The 20331-nt window shown below is 45.0% G+C and overlaps 1 protein-coding gene across 9 annotated transcripts in view; it reads right to left on the reverse strand.

Moving 5' to 3' along the window:
* DENND1A (DENN domain containing 1A) overlaps nt 1-20331 on the reverse strand; it is a 269468-nt gene that overhangs the window by 46511 nt on the left and 202626 nt on the right. For all 9 annotated transcript variants that reach the window (XM_081847502.1, XM_081847498.1, XM_081847500.1 and 6 more), the window contains 3 exons: nt 1880-1981; nt 1312-1399; nt 274-314 (listed from right to left, as the gene is read on the reverse strand). In XM_081847502.1, the coding sequence (XP_081703628.1) occupies nt 274-314; nt 1312-1399; nt 1880-1981 (231 nt within the window). The remainder of the gene's footprint in view (nt 1-273; nt 315-1311; nt 1400-1879; nt 1982-20331) is intronic.

Below are 20331 nucleotides of genomic sequence, written 5' to 3' on the forward strand. Positions count from 1 at the left end.
GTTAATCTGTATCAATTAAGTTAACAGCGGTACTCCAAATACCAAAAAGGTGGCCGCCTCCTGCCTCCCTACCTTGTAGCAAAACCAACAGATTTTGGCAACCCGTTGTTCATGCGCATCGGAGCACCAGCAGAGTTCCTGTTTTGGGAGAAGGTGCAGCAGCATCTTTAAGCCTTAACTAGCTTTGGCCCACATCTCAGCACCCTCACCATAGGACTCAGAAACTGCTGAACGATCAGAATAAGGAGCACCTGGGCTGCTGGGGACACTTACCCTAACCGTTGACAGCCACTGGAGATACAGCTTGTCACTACCTGACACAAAGAGGCAAGCAGACAGATGAGAACTGGCAGCACTCATTTTGCCATCAGCAGACACCCCCCCCCCCAAGGATAATGCAGCTATGATGGAGATGCAACCTCCTTTGGAAGGACAATGCATCGAAGTTAGCTCCCCACTTGCCCCCCCCCCAATAAAAACTAGGGCAATTAGTGAGATAACAGCTCCTTCTGAATGTGTCTTCATAGAAAAGAGCAATAAAGAGGCTGCTTTTTATTCATGTCTAAATATAGCAAGGAGTCTTGTTTAAGTATAGAAAGCTGCTCTGAGGGTTGTTTGTGTCTCCCTCCCCGCATCAACACTCCTGGCTGAAGCTTCCCTGTCAGTGGGCTGGCCGTGAATCCCTGGTTGTATTCCAGAGGAAGGTGAAGGAAAGGCACTGGCCACCCCAACATCCAAGAGCCCCCAGCCACACAGGGCTAGCCTTGAAGAGCTACCAAAACTAGAACACGAGGCAGCCCACAAGACCCACAAAACTGAAATCCACTAAGAGACGGGGGGGAAATTCTGCCAAGGACCAGGCTTGGGAGTTCATTCTGACTTCAACCGAATCTCTAATTCACAGGCTTTCAAAATTTGTTTCTATGTTTGCTAATACAAGCAGGTATTATATGTTATTTCCCCCACTATTTGACTTCTAAGACACCAGCAGTATAGAGAAAGGGCTATAAATATATTTATTCCTTGGTGTTTTTTCTGCTTTTCATTTCTTGTTTTGTCCCCCAGGCCTTTATGTAACTTAAAACCTCACTACCTTGGCCAGGCTGGAACCTAATTAATTGTCTACAGCATGAAGTTTTGAAAAGTGCAGTCACAGACCAGCTTGAGGAAAACCCTCTTCTGCTTCCCTTGCTAATCTTTCTAAAGGTCTAAGGAAGCCGCCTGGCACTTCTGGTCCAAAGAGAAGGGTCATCTCCTTTGCTCGGCATTTCGAAGTGATATCCACAAACTCAAGCAAATGTTCCTCCTTACCAGCATATTCGCCCATGTTGATCTCTTCCTCAAAGACATCACTGAAACCTTCTCCGGAGTTGAGAAGATCAAGGCGGCCATCAATAAACTTCAGGAGAAGAAAAAGAAAGCACACCAAGAGGGGATCATACAGGCCATCCTAAAGCCCCGAAGAACAACTCCCTGCCAAGGTGCTAACACTCGCTCTCTTTTTCAAGGCATCTCATATTATTATACCAGGCTAGAGATCCACTGCTCAAGCTTTCTGGCTTGGTGGGGCCTCCAATATAAAACTGGAAGGGACTTGCAATGGAGAGTCAGAGGCAGAAGAGCATGTCAGGTTTTACTATTATAGAACAGAAAAGAGGAAAACAAACAAACAAACAAAAACAGTGCTCCTGTAAACGGATTGTCAGCTGGGCTGGAAAAAGATATTAATGTAGAGCACATCCCATTTTGACCCATAAATTAAGCTAATTATGAAACAAAGTGGCCAGCTGTATTTCACGGCACATAGCCCAGTATAGATCACAGTGCACAAAAGCAAGGCAGGGGATGGGGATGGTTCTTGTTTAACGACCTGCAATACCTGCTTGAAAAGCTGCAGCTGGGTTGCGTTCTGCAGGAACTGTCGCATGGTGGCAGACCGGTGGGAGACAAATGTTTCTTCACAGAACGTGATGGGCTCCGCCTGGAAAGATGGAGTTTAGAGGACGAGTTAACTTACAAGTGACCAAATGCTCCCAGAAGAGTACAAGCCCAACCAGTGAGTTGCAGTGAGCTGCATTAAGCACCATGACAAGTACATTGAGGAGCAAGGTTCAGAGAGTGAGGAGGCCTCCCCAATCAACTTGCCCACCTCCTGACAGCAGGCCCTTAACCAGGGCAAAAGCCAGGGAGATTGGCCAATGGTCATCTACTTCCTCCAGGCAAATGGAAGAGGAAGGCTGTGCTCCCCCTGCCCCACAAACCTGTGCCTTGTGGGTCAGCCAACCAATTTTTAATGTCTCGTGTTTGATTTCCAAATACAGGGGACACCTGGGGCTCTTAGCTGGAAGTCATCCCACCAACCATAGAGGGGATTGTTGGTTCTTGCTCAGAGGCAAAGTGAAGGCCTTCAGCTCATTCTCAGAAGCACTCTTTGTGAATCCACATGCTCCAGACTCCAGGCATTAAAATAAAATTAAAATCCAAGGAAGGCACAAATGAGGCCTTGATAACTCAACAATGATCCTGTCAATGTTCTTGACATAGCACAGGGCCACAAACATCTTTGTCAGGTGTTCTGAATGGGCCAAAAGGAATTGGAAAACTTTTTTGGTGTTTTCAAAAAGAATGGAGTTTTATCTCTAAAATGCAGCAAAGCAACACCATTTGCAACTTTGGGGTGGGGGGAAAGGAAGTGTATTGTGTTGTACTACATTAATAGTGAAGTTGATTATGTATCTGCTGGGGGTGGGGCACCCATCTCTTTTCATGTCCTGCATGAATCTGCAAATTTGCACTTAAATCTGCAAATTTGCAGCAAAGCGAGTAAATATATTTATGGCAACTGAAAAGTGGCAGTAAGACGGAGCAGTAGAATTATGTCAATGTTAAGTTAATGCAGAGGTCTTTTCATGCTCTAATGAAAAAGTACACCCAGTGCTTTTCATCCATGAGCCAGGGGCGGGTGGGGGGGGGGGAGAGATCATTCCAGGCAGATGGGCTGCTGCCACCTCGGTTTCATGGTTCAACTCTACAGCTGCATTCCTGTAATCCTCAGGTCTCGGAGGAAGGAGGGGTGCCCCCCCCAATCACAGAAGACCCTGGCGATCTTGGCCTGTGGGGGGAGCAATGCCTATAAGGAATGTCCATATGTGGAAAATTGTACTTCTCCCACACAGAGAGCACATCCTTCTGCATTCCTTCTTCCAGTGTCCGAAACTCCAATTGTTCCAGCTGCATTTTGCGACAGGGAATTTCATTAGCGCAAGCAGTTTCTGAGCTACGGGCGCATTACTGCACCTAAGATTTCAGATTAAAACTGCAGAGTGGAAGGAAAGGAGGACCTTTTTCTGCCTCCCCACTTCCAGCTACTCTCTGAAGACTGGAGAAGAGACCCTCTTAAGAACATTAGGGGGGTGGGCAGGGGAAGGACTAGGCCAGGGGTCAGCAGCCTTTTTCAGCCGTGGGCCGGTCCACCATCCCTCAGACCATGTGGTGGGCCGGATTATATTTTGAAAAAATAATCAAATAACGAATTCCCATGCCCCACAAATAACCCACAGATACATTTTAAATAAAAGCACACGTTCTACTCATGTAAAAAACACCAGGCAGGCCCTACAAATAACCCAGAGATGCATTTTAAATAAAAGGACACATTCTACTCATGTAAAAGCACGCTGATTCCCGGACCATCCGGGGGCCAGATTGAGAAGGCAATTGAGAAGGCCATAGGTTGCCTACCCCTGGACTAGTGTGAAAAATGAACATAATATTGTAGCTGTAGTTCATTCATTTTCAGCTTTGTATTCTTGTTATTAAAAAAGGTGTACCCTAGACATTCTGTTGTTGCGCCCACAACCTAGTTTTAAGGTGCCATTTAGCTTTCATATCTCCGTTTCTAACACTGCCTTCTTCTAGCTGTTTTCTGCCTCTCCTGGATCACACCACTCCACTGGGACTGAACTGTGAGTTTCCTGCTCTGTTAGCCCTATTGATCCTCCTCTGCCCAGAGGGAGTTTGGGATCACCTTGCACTTGGCCCACATTCCTAAACTGCACTGCCAAAAATGCAAGCAGGAATTCTAGGAGCTGAACACCATTGGAGATGATTTCTCCAGCTAAACTGCTACAGCCTTGGGAGGCAGGTGACACCACACCCAGGATGGGGAATAAAGATATGGAGGGCAGGAGTTGTGCCAGGAAGAAAGGACTGGCCTTACCGCTGTGGCCAAATCCACCGTTATTCAATTTGCACCATCTGTGGGTCAGAACACAAAAGAGCCTCCATTCATCACCTCTGATGAATGGGATAGCAGAAAAAGCCACCAACTGCTTTGTATCTGGTGAAAAATAACCTGATTTGCATTGCAATTTGCATAGGCGACCATTTCCTGCACCACTTTTTTGCGATAGCACATGAGCTACTGTAGCTAATATTCCCCTTGCCGCCTATTCCAGGGCTGAATTCTACAAACATTTCTAAATGTTCCATGCTCATAAAGCACCTTGAGGTATACTAAAGCCACAATGGAACTTTTACGTGTGTGCAGGAAAAGTGTATGTGACAGTTAAGGGCACTACAGGGTATAAAGACCAGGAATGGTGATTGCAGCGATTTATGGTGCTGTGCCTGCTTATATCACACTGGATTATAAATTTTGCATATAAACTCTATTAAAGAGGAAGAAAGTGAAACTGCAGAGGAGTTTTAACTTGGAGGATTTCGGTTATGCAAAGAGCCATGAGTCCTGGAGGCTAGATGAGCAGCCCATCAAGAATAATGGCCCCCACACTTAATTAGACCCAACAGGCTCTATATTCCTCTATGTCTTGACTTTTTAAAAAAGCGAGTATTTTATTTAATGTTTTAGATCCTAAATTATGGCTGAGGACAACTATGCTCCCTTTCCTATTTACAACAAACAGAGGGGGTACCAAGGGAGACCCAAAACAACCACACTTTGTCAGGGCAAGATGGCATCCTGTTGAGCCGACAGCATTTCTGATTGATGAGCGATTCCACTCTTTTTTACTGGTACTTTTTCCCAGTGCTGAACAGCTCTTTGGAAGTATCTTTCATTGCCTGAGATTGTGGAGAGAGGCTCCCTGTCAGAGAACAATACTGTGCCACATGGACAAATAAACCAGCACGGTATAATGTGGCCTGCTATGAGGGAGGAACTAGCCGGCTTGACTGTGAAATTCTAAATCTATCGCCTGCTAATGTAATATTTTCAACTGGAGATGCCAGCAACTGAATCTGGGACCTTCTGCATGCAAAGCAAGTGTCCTGTGGCCAGCAAGCTAGACTCCTCCCCTGGAAGCACGGATGCTCCTTCCCTGCCTGGGAAACACAACGCATGCCGGCCAGTCTTCAGCTTTCCCTTAGCCCTGGTATTTGGATGCAGCAACCATGTTCAGACATGAAAATTCCACCTGCTAATTGACTATACAACACGATTTGCAGCCACGTCGGGGAAGATGGGTTGGGGAAGAGGGAGGGTTTAGAGACGGGAGCTCCAGGAAGGTTAATCAAAGGTGGTGATGGAAGGCAGTCGCGAAAAGGTCACATTTCTCAGCTCTTGCGGTGTGATGGTCTCCAAGGAAACCTAATTATCCAATGAAATGCAACATATTTATGATGCGTATCTTCCCCACACAAGATCAGCTGAGGTCACTGGACTAGTACAGCATCCCTTGTATGGCAGGGATTCTCACTCTGGTGCAGCGAGCGGGGGGGGGGGGAGTGGGGGAGTGGTGGGAGAGGGGAAATGGTTGAGCAACCCAAACCATAACAGCTGGAACAAAAGAAAGATCAGAGAACGGGGAATTGTGACACGGAACCACATTGGACCGGAGCCTTTGAAAACCTCCACCACCAAGCAGGGTGAGGGTGGGGTGGGGGGCAACAAAATTCCCATAAGAACCAGGGCTTTTTTCAGCTGGAACTCACTGGAACTCAGGTCTGAGACCTCTCAGGTGGGCACCATTGCCATTCCAAGACAACGAGGGAGGTGTTCAGGGTGAGAACAATAGCCTTGGGTTAGAACCGAAGGCCAAAGGGCAACAGTGCATGTTGCATGTCCCCCAATTCCCGCCCCTGGAGTGAGTGACTGCTTCCAGGGTCTCCCAACTGACTGACGGCTTCTCTTCTCCTCGTGCACACACACCGCTGCACTAATGTAGCGGCACATTTATTGCGGGTGGGTGTTTTACTGTTGGCAAACTGTCCCCGGCTTCTGCAAATGAGGCAAAGAGCACCAACTTAATTCCAGACGGACTCCACTTGGTGGGTGCTTCTGACTTATCCCACCCCCACCCCACCCCCAGTTTTGCACTGTGGACTTGGAACTCCAAGTTTGTAAAAGGGACCAGCGCAGAATGGAAGTATCTGCAAGGGTGTTAATACAGAGCCCAGTGATCCCTTCTATCCCTGTTACAGCTTCCTTTCACACCTCAGCCAGGGAAACAGGGCAACATCAATGAGTTTCATCAAGGCAGGGGAGGGGGAGGCGGAGGGAGGGGGGAAGCTACTATTTAATTAGATCACATGGACAGAGAAGCATCTGGCTCAGAGCATGGCAGTTTACACATCTCCTTGAGTTGTCGTGGAGACAAGCACATGACCAACCCCGCACGGAAACTCTGGGGCATGAGTCCAAGCACACTCCTAACACATACTGACAGAGAGCAGATGGGCAGCCAGTCAGATGGCCAAAAGGCACAGAGGCAGGCCCCTCCAAACCTGGAGGTGCACAAGGATAATTTCCATCCTGTAAAATCAACCTGCCCAGGAATTACACACACCTTTAATGTTAGTGCCTGTGTCAAAGCTGCTACTACAAAAGAGCTGCAGAACAAGTGGAATTTCCAGAGTGGAAAACACCAAGCACAGCTCCTTTGCTGCGTTCCTCCAGCACCTGCTAATCTGGCTGGTTTGTGTATCTTTTGGTCATGCTTGCAGTAGTGCTTGCCCTCCTCACACCATGCATGTGCCAAGTTGGTAGAACACACACACACACACACACACACACACACACACACACACGAGTTCTCTCTTCAATAACCCACAGCAATGGAATTACCTTTTCCTGGTGGTGTGCCAAAAACCCAGCATCCTTTATAAAACAAGCTGTAAAAACATTTTTAAAAAACTTGACCTGGGTTTAATTGCAAGGAATTAACTCAGAAAAACAGGAATGGTTTTACAAATATTTCAGAGGTACCCAGTTCTCATAACTCTCAAATATCTTTTGCTTGTCAAGTGTTGTCACCGACCCGTAATGCTAGGTAAGTTAGAAGTACACAAATAAAACTTGCTTTGCCTTGGACTGTGTCGCATTCAGTCATCATAGATTCTTTTTGAACAACAACAACAAACCCAGTAATAAACTGAGTTTGATACTTGGTATTTTCCTCTGACTGCTAGCAAGTCTTTTCAGGAAGACTGAGCTTTCATCTAAAGTCCTCCATCACAGGATCAGGTCACCTTGAACCACCACAGATCCAGTGTTTGGTGTGAACACTGCACTGTCCAGGTTCATCTTTGTTTCATGGGCTGGAAATCTAAAGGATGTTTTATCATTACAACTGCCAGTTGCAAATTTTAATAAATAAATCAAATCTTGCTGGGTAATCTATAGCAAGCAATCCAATACAGCATGGCATCAAGGACTCAATTAAGCGCTTTAAAAAATAAATAAATATTTGCACACACTTCACTTCTAAGTAGGTCAGAAATCCTCCCTCCTTTCCTATCCACTTCTTCTTCTTCTTTAAGTAGCATAATCTCTGAAGGTCTTATTTTGTTTTGTGGGTTAATGCCATAATTTATTTAAAAGCAACCTGACGCATGTTAAGAGTTAACCGTCTTGCGTAACGGTCATTGTAAACAAGCACAATTCCGGTTAAAGCACCCTCATCCATCCATCTCCTCGTCAAGAGTCAGAAGCAGACCATAATTAAGGGTTTCGGAACATCTACCTGGGAGAGGTATTTTTGCCTGCTATTCCAGGAGGACGCCCTCTCTGCAGAGAGCAGAAGAGCTCATTAATGAGGCTAATTAGGTGTAAAGGGGGAAGGGTCTGGCATCAGCTGCAGCTTAGAGTAGCTCATCATTAAGCTCTGTAATCTCTACCCCAGAACAGCAGCTGATCTGGCTCCTCTGTGACTGACTGACTGGCCTAGAAGCCTCCCAAGTTAACACCTGAGTACCTGACAGTGCACCTTCTGGGAGGCTGGGGAGAGGCTTAACCCTACAAACTCCTGTCGCTAAAGGATCTGTGCAAAGCGGGTTTAGGCTCTTCAGGAGGATGATCACCCACACAGGTCACGTTTTGGAGACCAGGCCTGGAATCATCACACTTCACATAAAGGTCAAATATTGGAACTGTAAGAGACCTGCCTCTCTCAAACCGAAGACACGCTCAGAGTTGCTGTTCAGAAGCAGCATTCCAAAACATATTATGCTAGTGTATACGGGTGAAAGTGTTATTTATATATGTTTTTTATTTTATTGTTGTGAGCTGCTGGGAACTCTTACTGCTGAAGAAAACGTGGCATATAGATGTTGAATTTGGGTTGCACTGGGTGTGTCCACTCGTAGGGGAAGACATATGTTTAGAGTAACAGCGTGAGTCTTGAAGCGTACTCACCACATGGACTGACTCTGCTCCTGCACTGAGCTCAGAAGGAGGGGGTCAAGCTCACACCACAGTCTGAGAATCAGACATGAGATCCCTTTTCATATTACATCATCCTCCCAGGACGGCTGCATGTATGAATTGGGCTTAAAACAAAGTCCAATGATTTGTCTGGGCAGCCTCACTCTTGTCCTGAACCTGCCATGGGAACCTCAACTCACCCTGTCTCAATCCCCCATAGTGACACGAAAATATTAACCAGCAATATTGGTATGAGATGATGGCCTACCTTGCACAGTTACAGTGGTGCCCCGCAAGATGGAAAACCCGCTAGACGGAAGGGTTTTCCGTTTTGGAGGCGCTTCGCAAAACGAATTTCCCTATGGGCTTGCTTCGCAAGACGAAATGTCTTGCGAGTTCTTGCGGGTTTTTTCCCCTTTCCCCCCCTTTTCCTAAGCCGCTAAACCGCTTATCAGCTGATCCACTGATAAGCTGCTTATCAGCTGATCCGCTAAAAGCTGCTAAACCGCTAATAGCGCTAATCCGCTAAGCTGTCAATGGGCTTGCTTCGCAAGATGAAAAAACTGCTATACGAAGAGCCTCACAGAACGGATTAATTTCGTCTTGCGAGGCACCTGTATTTCTTCTAGATTGACAGAGGGGCAGTTTCCCAGTGGCTAAGGCTGCACTCATCTGCATGTAGGACAATGACAATGTAATTGTCAAGGGTCCTCCACAGCCAAAGGAATGCACATGGCAGATACCTAACTATTGTCAAAGCAGACGCAGTCACTTCAATGGCTCCAAATAGCCTCACAGACCAGTCTAATGTCTAGGCAGCTATTCCCAGGTCCGGGGTCTATGGAACAGCTGCAGGAACTGGGGGTCTTCACTTGTTTATGTACCCTACCCTGATGGCCTGCACACATGCAGCCAGAAACTGAGCCTGCATGGAAGCTTCCTCTGATCTTCCCTCTTCAGCCCCCTCCTGATTCTGGGAGACTGTGGGGCAGAAGAAGCTGGAGAAGTCCTCAGTCCCTTCACTTGCTTGACCTGTCTCTTCCTCCTCTTTTTCTGCCCCATCCTGTGCTCCACCTTCCAGGTATGAAACTTCCCCTGTGTCTGACTCTAGCCTCCTGGCTGGTACAGTTCCCCACGAATCACTCACCCCCTCTCCTGAATTAGACTCACCCCCCTTTCTCCAGTGCACACTCATCAGTGTCCTGCCAGTCCCCGACAATAATCTTGGGACACAGCTGTAAGGGTTTCTGTAGCCTCCCCCATTTCAGCAAGCTCACTGACTTATTGTTCATCATTACCATTATTCAGATGTTTTCATGGGCAACTCCAAAAGTGACCTCTTTACCACCCAAAGTTCCAACCTTATGTGATTAGTCAAGTTTCTCACACCCATCAAGTTGTGTTGGCTTTGGACCACAAAAGCAACCTTGACTTGGGCTTTGAGAACAGAAAGCAAGCTTCCAACTTCCTCCTGTGGCTCCGAAAGTCCAGGAAGGAAAGAGTAATTTGTGACCACAAGGATGGCTCCAGCGTTTCTCTTTTCTTCCAACACCTCTGCACAAAGCAACAGAAATAGTTACAGCACTACAGGGAGTTGAACCTTGTTAACACTAATGCAAGAATATAGGCTATACTGTATTCATCTAATTCAGATTGAGAGAGGGAGGACATCAGCTCCATGGAGACCAGAATACTTGTTGGAAAAACTCATTCTGTAGCTAATCTTTGAAAAAGAACTACAAAGAGTGGTGGTGATTTGAGAAACAGATCAAGAATTAAGCCTTCAGAAAGGTCAGTCTTTGCTGGCTGTGTGCATGCAGTCGGATACTTCCCGCATCCAGACACTCCACAAAAGGCTACAGCACTTCATGTACTGAGAAATCTTTCACTTTTACCATTATGCGTATTCAAAGCCTTAGAGAATGTTTGAATTTTGTTGCCGATTCCACAAGACACACAATTCTGATCAGACAAAACTTCTGACCACCCGACTGGTTTACCTGTGTCTACCTTGCATAAAAAATGCTCCAGGTGGCATTCACTAAAACTGGCTGCAGCAAAAGCTAATACACAGAGTTACACACCGCCCCAATCTCTGAGCAGTGAGAGACTCTGGGGAGCTCAAGCCCTTTACCCAGGTTTCAGTTTCCTCAGAATGAAAGTCAGTGGAGATTGTGGTGTGTTTAGGACCATCTATGTAGAGACCATTAAGAGAGATACCTGCAATGTGCTGGAGGAGGACTCTGCCTTCTGAAATATTTTCAGGAACTACAACTGGCAACTATCAAACAGCAATCAGAGATCAGTCCACGGGAACAAGTGAGACCAGTTCTGAACTCCATTAGGTCCCAGTTAGCTTCCAGGCACAGTTCAAAGGTCTTGTGCTTACATTTGGTCAAGGGTGTCTGATAGACTGCTTCCTGGCATACGTTTCAAACTCATATGTTAAATTCCTCCTCAGAGACCCTGATCACCCTGGTGTCTAAAACAAGAGAAGGCATTATCTAGGAGAGAACTTGTTCTACAGCGGTGCCTAAAGTGAAAGCTTCTTCCTTTTGCTCCTGGCATTCCAATGAGCGCATGGTTGTCCCAAGCATTACTTTGACAATGATCTTTGCTTCTTCCAGTACACTGACATTAGTTCGTCTGTCTTCCCAAGAGATGTGTAAAAATTTTCAGAGACACCGTTGATGGAATCTTTTGAGGATTTGGAGATGGCGTTTATAAGTGGTCCATGTTTCACAAGCGTACAGTAAAGTTGGTAGTTCCCTGTGAATGTCCCAGTCCTCTAGCACTCTGCGCTTCAATCGGGAGAAAGCTGCACTCACAGAGCTCAGGTGATGCTGGATTTCAGGCTCAATGTCGGCCCTTGTGGAAATATAACTGCTGAGGTAGGAAAAGTGTTCAACACTTTCCAATGTTACACCATTAAGTTGGATTTGTGGCGCTGCAGAGGGGTTGATTTGTGCTTGTGGGTTAAGCACTTTGATTTTTTTAGATACTGAGTGGTAGGCCAAGCTTTTCATGAGCTTCTGTGAAGATATTTAGGATGGTTTGGAAGTCATCCTCTGAGCGTGCACACACTACGTTGTCATCAGCATACTGAAGCTCTATGGTGGAAGTTATGGTAACCTTTCAGCCTACTCAGATGAAATAGCTTTCCATCTGTTTGATATATGATTTCCACCCTGGTGGGGAGTTTCCCTTCGACAATATGTAGGATCATGGCCATGTACATAATAAATAGAATTGGGGTGGTAACACATCCCTGTTTAACACCTGATCCCACTGTGAATGGTTTACTTTGAGAGCTGTAAAAAAGGCAAATTCCATGCTAGGAATCATTAGAAAAGGAATTGAAAATAAAACTGCCGATATCATAATGATGTTATACAAATCTGTGGTGGGACCCTATTTGGAATACTGTGTATAGTTCTGGTTGCCTCATCCAAAAAAGGATATTGTAGAGTTGGAAAAGGTTCAGAAAAAATAGGCGACCAGAATGACTGTGGAAATGCAGCAACTCCTCTATGATGAAAGATTTGGGACTTTTTAGTTTAGAGAAAAGTTAAGAGGTGATATGATAGAAGTTTATAAAAATATTCATAGCACAGATAAAGTGGGTAGAGAAAGCTTTTTCTCCCTCTTCCATAATACTCGAACCCGTGCTCATTCAATGGAGATGAACGTTGCAAGATTTATGACAGATAAAAGAAAGTCCTTCTTCACACACCGCACAAACGATGGAACTTGGTTCCCTAGGAGGCAATGATGGCCACCAACTTGGATGGCTTTAAAAGAGGATAAGGCAAATTCATGGAGAGAGAGGATCTTCAATGGCGACTGGCATGCTCTGCCTCCTCCAGTTTCTCGGAATCGCTGGTTGAGTAGAGTGCTGCTGGGCACATGTCCTGGGATGTGGGGCTGCCACAGGCTTCTGGGTGGCCACTGTGAGAACAGGAGGCTTGATTACACAAACCACTGGCCTGATCCAGCAGGCTTATGTTCTTATGTACTAAAAATATCTCACCCATACTTTTAAATTTCATAGCTGCTTAGCCCTCTCTCAAGTACACACATCTGCCACTTGATCTCAAAATTGCAACATTTCAAGACAATTTACATCTTGAAAACATGGATGGGCATGGAGTGGATGATAGCATAGCTGGGGTTGCGCAAGACTCTCAGAAACAAGGTCAATGGTAATTGTTGCAATATATCCTGCAAAGGAAAGGGCAAAAGAAGAGAAATTGGAGCCAGAACACAAGGAGACATTAGCACAAAGCAACACAGGGCACGAGGGTGGTGCAAATGGACAAATGAAAGAATTAGCAGGGCAGCTGGAAAAGGTTTGGTGACCTACTTATAGGGTAAAACACAGAAATGTCATAGCATCACAGAACTGTTGAGTTGCAGTGGACTCCGAGTGCCATCTAGTCCAACCTCCCTTCAATGCACCCAACCTCTGTTTGAAAACCTCCAGTGAAACAGAGTCCACCTCCCTCCAATGGAGACAGCTGCCCTGTCAAACAGCTCTTACTGTCAGAAAGTTCAAACACAGGAAATTTCTACAGAGGCTTTAGTGGCAACAAGAACAAAATGGGGTGCATTGCTTAACTTGTTCCCAGCAGAAGCCATAGATAATACTGAGTTAGGAGCTGTGTAATGGGATGGGGTTGGGGAGTGGAACTCCCTTAAATACAGCAATACGTCTCTCCTCTCTAAGGACGGAGAGCAAGGAGACGTGTGGTCATGTGTGGCCTAGCAGGAAGAAAAGTGAACACTGAGATGAAGAGTGCAGGGTTCAAGTCATGTGCAGAGTCATGCCCTCTTTCGAATTCCCTTGCAAGACCTGCAAGGCAAGAAATTTATGGAAACTGGTTTTATAGGATTTCTGCAAAGACAAAGAGCAGGTCTCAGCAGTGCATGAAAGCAAGTGTTTTAGGGTACATGTCTGTTGCCCCCACTATGCATGTTTGCTGCAGGACACACAATTTGCCATGAAAACTGTGAAGTAACTCTGGTTCCCTGTAGTTTCATTCCTGCCCCCACCTCAATGGCAACCATGTCAAAATGGCTGTACCAGTCACACTAGAAAGCATAAACAAGCCCCTGGTTTTTGCATTTTGTGTTCCTGCTGCCTTAAAGAAAAGAAAACCACTTCAAATTACATATATTATTTATGCATTTTTAGAGTTGTCATCCTTTTATATAAGGTTTCTTTTTATATCATCCTTTAACTGTTTTCCCCAGGAATTGCTTTTCATTGGATATTAACTCCAAAATCCTTTCACAATTCTTGCCATCTCCTGAACAAATCAGTAAAAGACTTAAACCCACTTCAATATGTATATAGTTTTGCCTAACAATGCACACTAATTGTATCTCTTTAATAGGAAATATGTTTATTAATAAAATCCAGTTTGTCTTTATTACCAATGATGGGAGTTCAAAGCAGAGAAACAAACATCTAAACATCAAGGAGGTGTCAGAGGTAAACGAAGGGAGGCCAAGTGAAGCGCATGTGATGCGCTAATTGTATTCAAAAAAAAAAAAAAGAGGATTAATGGAGGGAAGACAGAAATGGAGCTCCCAATTACCATAGAAGTGTCTATTTCACAATGCACTTCCTGTGACTTGAGAAAGACATTTTTGCACCCATTGGAATTTCGAAGAAAGCGGCTTCCCAGCTGTTATGTGCATAAATCTCTCATGCTGTACATACACAGCTTATTTAAATAGCAAGAAAAAGTTACCATTTACAAAATGTATATTTCAGTCATAGCACACACGCGCGCACACACAAAATCTGTCAGTTTGTGAGGAAACGTGCAGAAGAGAAAGCAACACATTCAGTTAGGACTCCCCCCCCCCCCCCCGCTAGATTAAAGCAGCTGCTTTGAGGAGCGTGATCCAGCCAATCCGTCAACAGCGAAGCTCACACTCCCAGCCCTTGGCTAAAACTCAGGGATGCACCAGGTCTTGAAGGCTCCACCCACCACTGGGCGGCCAGGAGGACCCCCGTGTTTCCTGGTTGATGTGGGGAGACTCGTTTCTCACACCACAAGGTGCTTATTGCTTTCTTTGCCTCACTTCTGTTGAGAGGGATTTACTCAAGGGCTTCATCAAAAATTCCAGTGCAATGCACACTTCATTATATGGTCATAGATCCAAAAACATATCTACAGCTACAACTATCTATCCATGGCCATATTAATTCAACCAACTCTTTTTTCCTTCAGGGAATATTGCTAATTTAACATATTCTGTTGATCTGAACTGGCAGATTGCTACAGTGAAAAGCTGCAACTGACTTGAATTACTCCAGGTCAAACTGATGCAGGGTCTGACCAAACAAGTGATCCTGCGCCCTGCCAGGAACAGGCTTCTGTTTCATTTTGCTGCGATCCCTCCACAGCTGCTGCAAATAACTAGGTAAGAACACAAGAAGTGCTTTGTTGGATCAGGCCCATGGCCCCTCTAGTCCAGCATCCTGTTCTCACAGGGGCTGACCAGATGGGAAACCAGCAAGCAGGATTTGAGCACAACAGCATTTCCGCATGTGTGATTGCCAGCAACTGGTATTCAGGAGCCAGACTTCTCTGGAGGCAGAGCACAGCCATGGTGGTTCATGGCCTTTGATAGCCTTGTCCTTTGATGGCCTAAGACAAACCACCACCGCTTAGTTTCAGGTTGTCCATTGGCAACGTCAAAGGCAGAAAGACAGGAAGTCAGGTGAGGGAGTCAAGGCAGAATAATTTATCAGCTGAACACTTAAATTCCCTCTTCACTAATGCTAAAATATTACACTGCCACTTCCCGCTCTCCAAATCCTTCTTCAGTAACGGGGAGATTTAAAGAGGCTTTCAAATGGTTATTACTTTACTTCCACGGCATCTTCCCAGAAGGCAAACATCATCAGTCCCGCCACAAAAAAAGGCTGGGGATTATTTTTTTAAGTGTCCTGAAATAAAATTAAGAAGGCAGCAGTAAACGTCTCCTATGCCATCCTCTGCTCAGGTGTAGTGGGGCTGTGCCCAGTTTTTAATGTTGGGGTTAATTGATTCAGAGTTAATAAACGCAGCCTACTTCTGAATTCAGAGCCCCTGTCACAAAGCTCCACCCACAGACACACCAAGGGAACAGTGAAAAGGAATCAACCCTTCAAGGGCGGATTAATACAACCACAAACAAAACCTCCCGAGGCTGGAAGGGGGCCCCTTTTTGGGCTGAGGCATATGGAAAGTTCAGCTCCAATTGAATGTCTCAATGACAGCTGACACTCCACCATGCTCCAGCGGCTGCAGGAATATTTCCTCCCATTAAAGGCACTGGGAGATGCTTCCTCGTAGGAAGAAGGAACGAATGGGAAGGGGGCTTTCATTTCTCCTTCTCCCAGAAGTGAAAGCGAAGCTGAATGGAGTGGAGGAGAGCTTGGCAAATTCCGCCCTGCTCAGTGAGTATTTATTCAGGCTTTACATTTGATCCAACTTAATGGCTTGAAACTATAAAGCATTCTCACTTTAAAAATACAAGCATGATTCAGGTAAGCGGCTTCACACATCATCATCGTCATCATCATCATCATTATTATTCATATAGTTTATACACTGTTTGGTTGTATGAAAACCCAACAAACTCAAAGAGGTTTACAACATACTGTATATAATATACTAAAATTCATTTCTCTCTATTGTCCTGATTCCAGCAACTGAGAAGCTGCCCCAATCAGAAATGTAATTTCTAGAAGATGCTCAAAGCTCCACCCACGTCTCACGTAGAACCTAGTCTAAGTCCCCAGATTTACAAATCAGTCCCCATACAAAATCCACTGAAGTTGAAGTGTGTTGCCAGATTCAGTGGAAAAAATCTGGTAACTTTAACCTAGTCCCACCATTGTGGAGTCCTTGCCAAAATGAGCACTTCGACAAAGTCAGGTGGTTCATGTAACCCAGCACTATGTACCCTGAATGACATAGCAGAATTCGGGCAGTTCTGATGCCCATAATCCTTCCGCTGGTGATGCCAGGAATGGAACCAATGCAAGCCAAGCCTGTGCCCCACCGCTGAGCCTGCTCTTGGCCAATCTGAGATGGACACTGCCATCAAAGCCCACAGCCATTTACATCATTGCAGACTACAGTTAGCAATACCTCAATGACCCTTGAAGCCGATTCCAGGTCTGATTATTCGTTTGCTTTTAAAAAACATATTTATGCCTTAACTATGCTACATGAAACACAGTAAAAGCAGTCACAGAATAAAACCTAAGCGACAGATGGTCAAAACCCAAAGACTTTCCCCAAAATAAAAATCCTTCCTGTCAGCCAAAAGCCAACAAAAAGGGGACAGAACATTCCCCTCTTCGGACAGAGTTCCGCAGCCTAGGTGTGTGACTAGAGATAAGGCCCTCTTCCTGTGTCCCCCACACAGTGGAACCTTGGGTTGCGGACGTAATCCGTGACGGAGGCACATCCGCAACCTGCAGCGTTCGCATCCTGAAGTGCCGCATCTGCGCAGGCGCAATTTGGAGCTTCTGCACATGCGCACAGCGTGATTTAGCGCTTCTGCGCATGCGGAAGCGTCAAAACCTGGAAGTAACCCGTTCCGGTACTTCCGGGTTTCTAGCAGTCCGCAATCCGAAAACACGTAATCCGTAACATGAGGTATGACTGTACACAGACAGAGGTAGGTGAGGCACAGGAGAGGCCCTCTGCTGATAACCTTTGTTTGACCTGATTTCTCGACAGAAAGCACAGACTATCCACTAGTGTGATGTCAAATTTGTATATATTAAAGCTCTAAAGACAGAAATGCTTTAGGGAATCTTCTAATAAATAGCTTAGACATTTTGTTAAGGGACAGACTTCACCAACTCTAAAGGACACGTGGGACTGCTCGGTTGCCAGCCAGCCCTCCATGGCAATCAATGACCCCGCAGAACAGCCTCTTCCCCATCTCCCTCTCACATTGAGGGTCTCCACATGCATCCACTGGTAATTCAGTTGGCTTTTGTGCATCGCAAGTCTGTTTTGGATCTTTGTGAAATCCACAGTGAAAGCCACACCCATGGCAAAGACATGCAACTGCTTCAGCAGCACGTTCGCCACAGGCCTTGGCAGGCCTCTTGGACCAGGCCTCCGCTTCCCCATCACTGCCCCACATTGCGTTATCTGCTATCTGTGACCCCTGACAGCCCTGACTTCGCTACCTCATTTGCTTATGATGTGACACAGCAGAAGCTTTAAAGGGGCTCAACTGCAACGAAGCTTTACCTCTCCCACCGATTTTTAAACAGAACAAAGATACTGTGTTTTCCGTAAAGACACAAGATTTTTGGTGCAACTAAAGTCAATAAATGTTAAGAAAAGGTAGAGGATTTGAGAACGGCTCTGGGGCTGAGGCTATTGCACAGGACTAAGAGTAACTCAACGACTTAGATCTCTAGGGGACCTAAAACCACAAAGAGCCACTTACGAGAAATGGCTTTCTCTTCCACTGAGAACTTTTACTACAATCAAGCAGTATGTACATTTTTCTAAATAAATAGAATAACAAATCTCCAGAAAATCTGCACAGATTTTCCTAGTGCAGATGTTTCCTCCATGTCCATTTCTTCTTCCTTACAGAGCAAAGAGCAGCTTCTAGGGTAGCTTTGAAAGAACCATCCAGCCTGTCAACTAGAGCAGGTATCTTCAAGCTCTTCAAAACCAGGGCCCAACTTTAGCCCAAACATGCATCCGGGGACCCATTTTTTAATCATTGATGGTATATTTACAAGGCACTAATGTTCCTACTGTGGCCCACCTTGGATCAGGGTGCAACCCACTGCTGAGTCCCAACCCACTGATTGAAGACCAGTGAGCAAGAAGAACTCCTACTGAATCGTTCATCGTCTCGTTGTCGACTTCAGTGCAGCTAACCTTGCCGTTAGCAACTGCAACCAACATTTGCATTGCATTTGGATAACAATATTTGTGCGCTATCTTGAAGCAATGTTTGAGAAGGACTAAAAATAAAACATGCAATCCTGCTATTCGGCCTTAGCCAATTGGCAATTAGGTTCATCAAAGGAAGAGCATGATGTGTACAGGAGTGGAAAGGCGCATCCACTTCCATGCTCTGACATTTTGCCTTTCATCTCAACCAGCGAAATTTTCAGCTAAATTCAAACTAAATAAAATCCGGAACCATCAAGGAGTCAGCCATAAAGCTTTTAAACAGCACGTTGCTGTTATACACCAATCTAAGGTCAGATCAACAAGGGCTAGTAATCATAATCTAACAGAGATTTTATTATGGACAATTTTTGCAAAAATAAATTAACTAAAAGCATAGTCATAGTTTGTACAAAATGTATTAACTATTTTGTTCATCTTCTCTTTTTAAAATAAATTTATTTATTTGGTTTTCAGATTAAAATTTTACAGCCACATATCGAACATCACAGAAACGAGATTCCGTGGAATCTCCTGGTCTCCCCCCCCCTCCCCTTTGTGGGTCTGATTGTTAGTCGCTTCCGACTGCATCTTTTATAATACTGTAATCCAAATCTTTTACCTCTCCGTTGTGTCCAAAATTCACCTTCAAAATTTTGTTCACCTTCAGGTTTGCCTACTATAACCCACAAATTCAGTTTGATTTTAAATCAAAACTTGTTTTTATTCAAAACTGTCCTCACAGAATAAATGTCCGCATCCTCAACGACACAGCTGTAATGATTTAATAATGGCCAGCCCCAAACTGGCTGAAAACGCAGAGCCACATCCATAATCATAAGACAGATTTGTTTATGCATTCATTCATTCCAAAATTTCTTTGCCTACGCTGTCAAAACCAATTTTTTTTAACGTCTTACAATATTAAAGCACCCTCAATTAAAAGACTCTTATCATGGTACCAATTAGAAGGATGTGTCAGTATTTCCTGTTCTAAGGGACTCTCTGTAACACCTCCTTCGAAACTGGACTTGAACAAATTATGCAAACCCAAGAAGAAAAGATGGAAGTTAAGGGTCCCTTCTTTCTCAACCCCACCCACAGCAAAACAAACCACCAAAACCCAAGTGTCTGACAAATAAAGTAAGGTTTGTTTACCTTGACAACCCGGGTTGTAAAATCTTAAGTGACCTTGGCTGGGCCTTATTTTTTTAAGGGAAAAAAGGGGGGGGGGAAGTGGAGACTTCCACTTTAGTCTTCTCTTTGGGCAATGCAGGCAGCCTTTAGTCTCCTTACATTATTAGAGCAAGTTATCAGCCTAGCTAGCTAAAAAAAACCTACCTGCTGTCTGCCTTAGCTGTGTGAAATCACAAAACTTTTCCAAAAGTGTGAGATCCTCTGATGGAAAGCTTCAACAATGGCACAGAATATTAAGAAGAGGTTTTGGGGGATGAACGCAAGGCCAAATTGGCTAGATATAAAAAATATTTATATATCACTTTTCTGGTGTTCAAGGCAGTTTACAACCAACAATTAAAAATACAGGAAACAGTAAAGCATTAGCAGAATCAAGCAATCAGGACAGTAACAGCCGCAGAAAAGCTTCAATCAAATGCTAATCTATTTTTCAAAAGTTTTGCAATGTTTATGAAAAGAAAGTCGAGGCAGCAGGCCTAGCCTTTGTTGGAATAAGTTTCCATAGCTTTGGAGCAACGATAGTATAAGACCTGC

The sequence above is a fragment of the Podarcis erhardii genome (genome assembly GCF_964252035.2).
Source record: "Podarcis erhardii genome assembly, chromosome: Z".
NCBI lineage: Eukaryota > Metazoa > Chordata > Lepidosauria > Squamata > Lacertidae > Podarcis > Podarcis erhardii.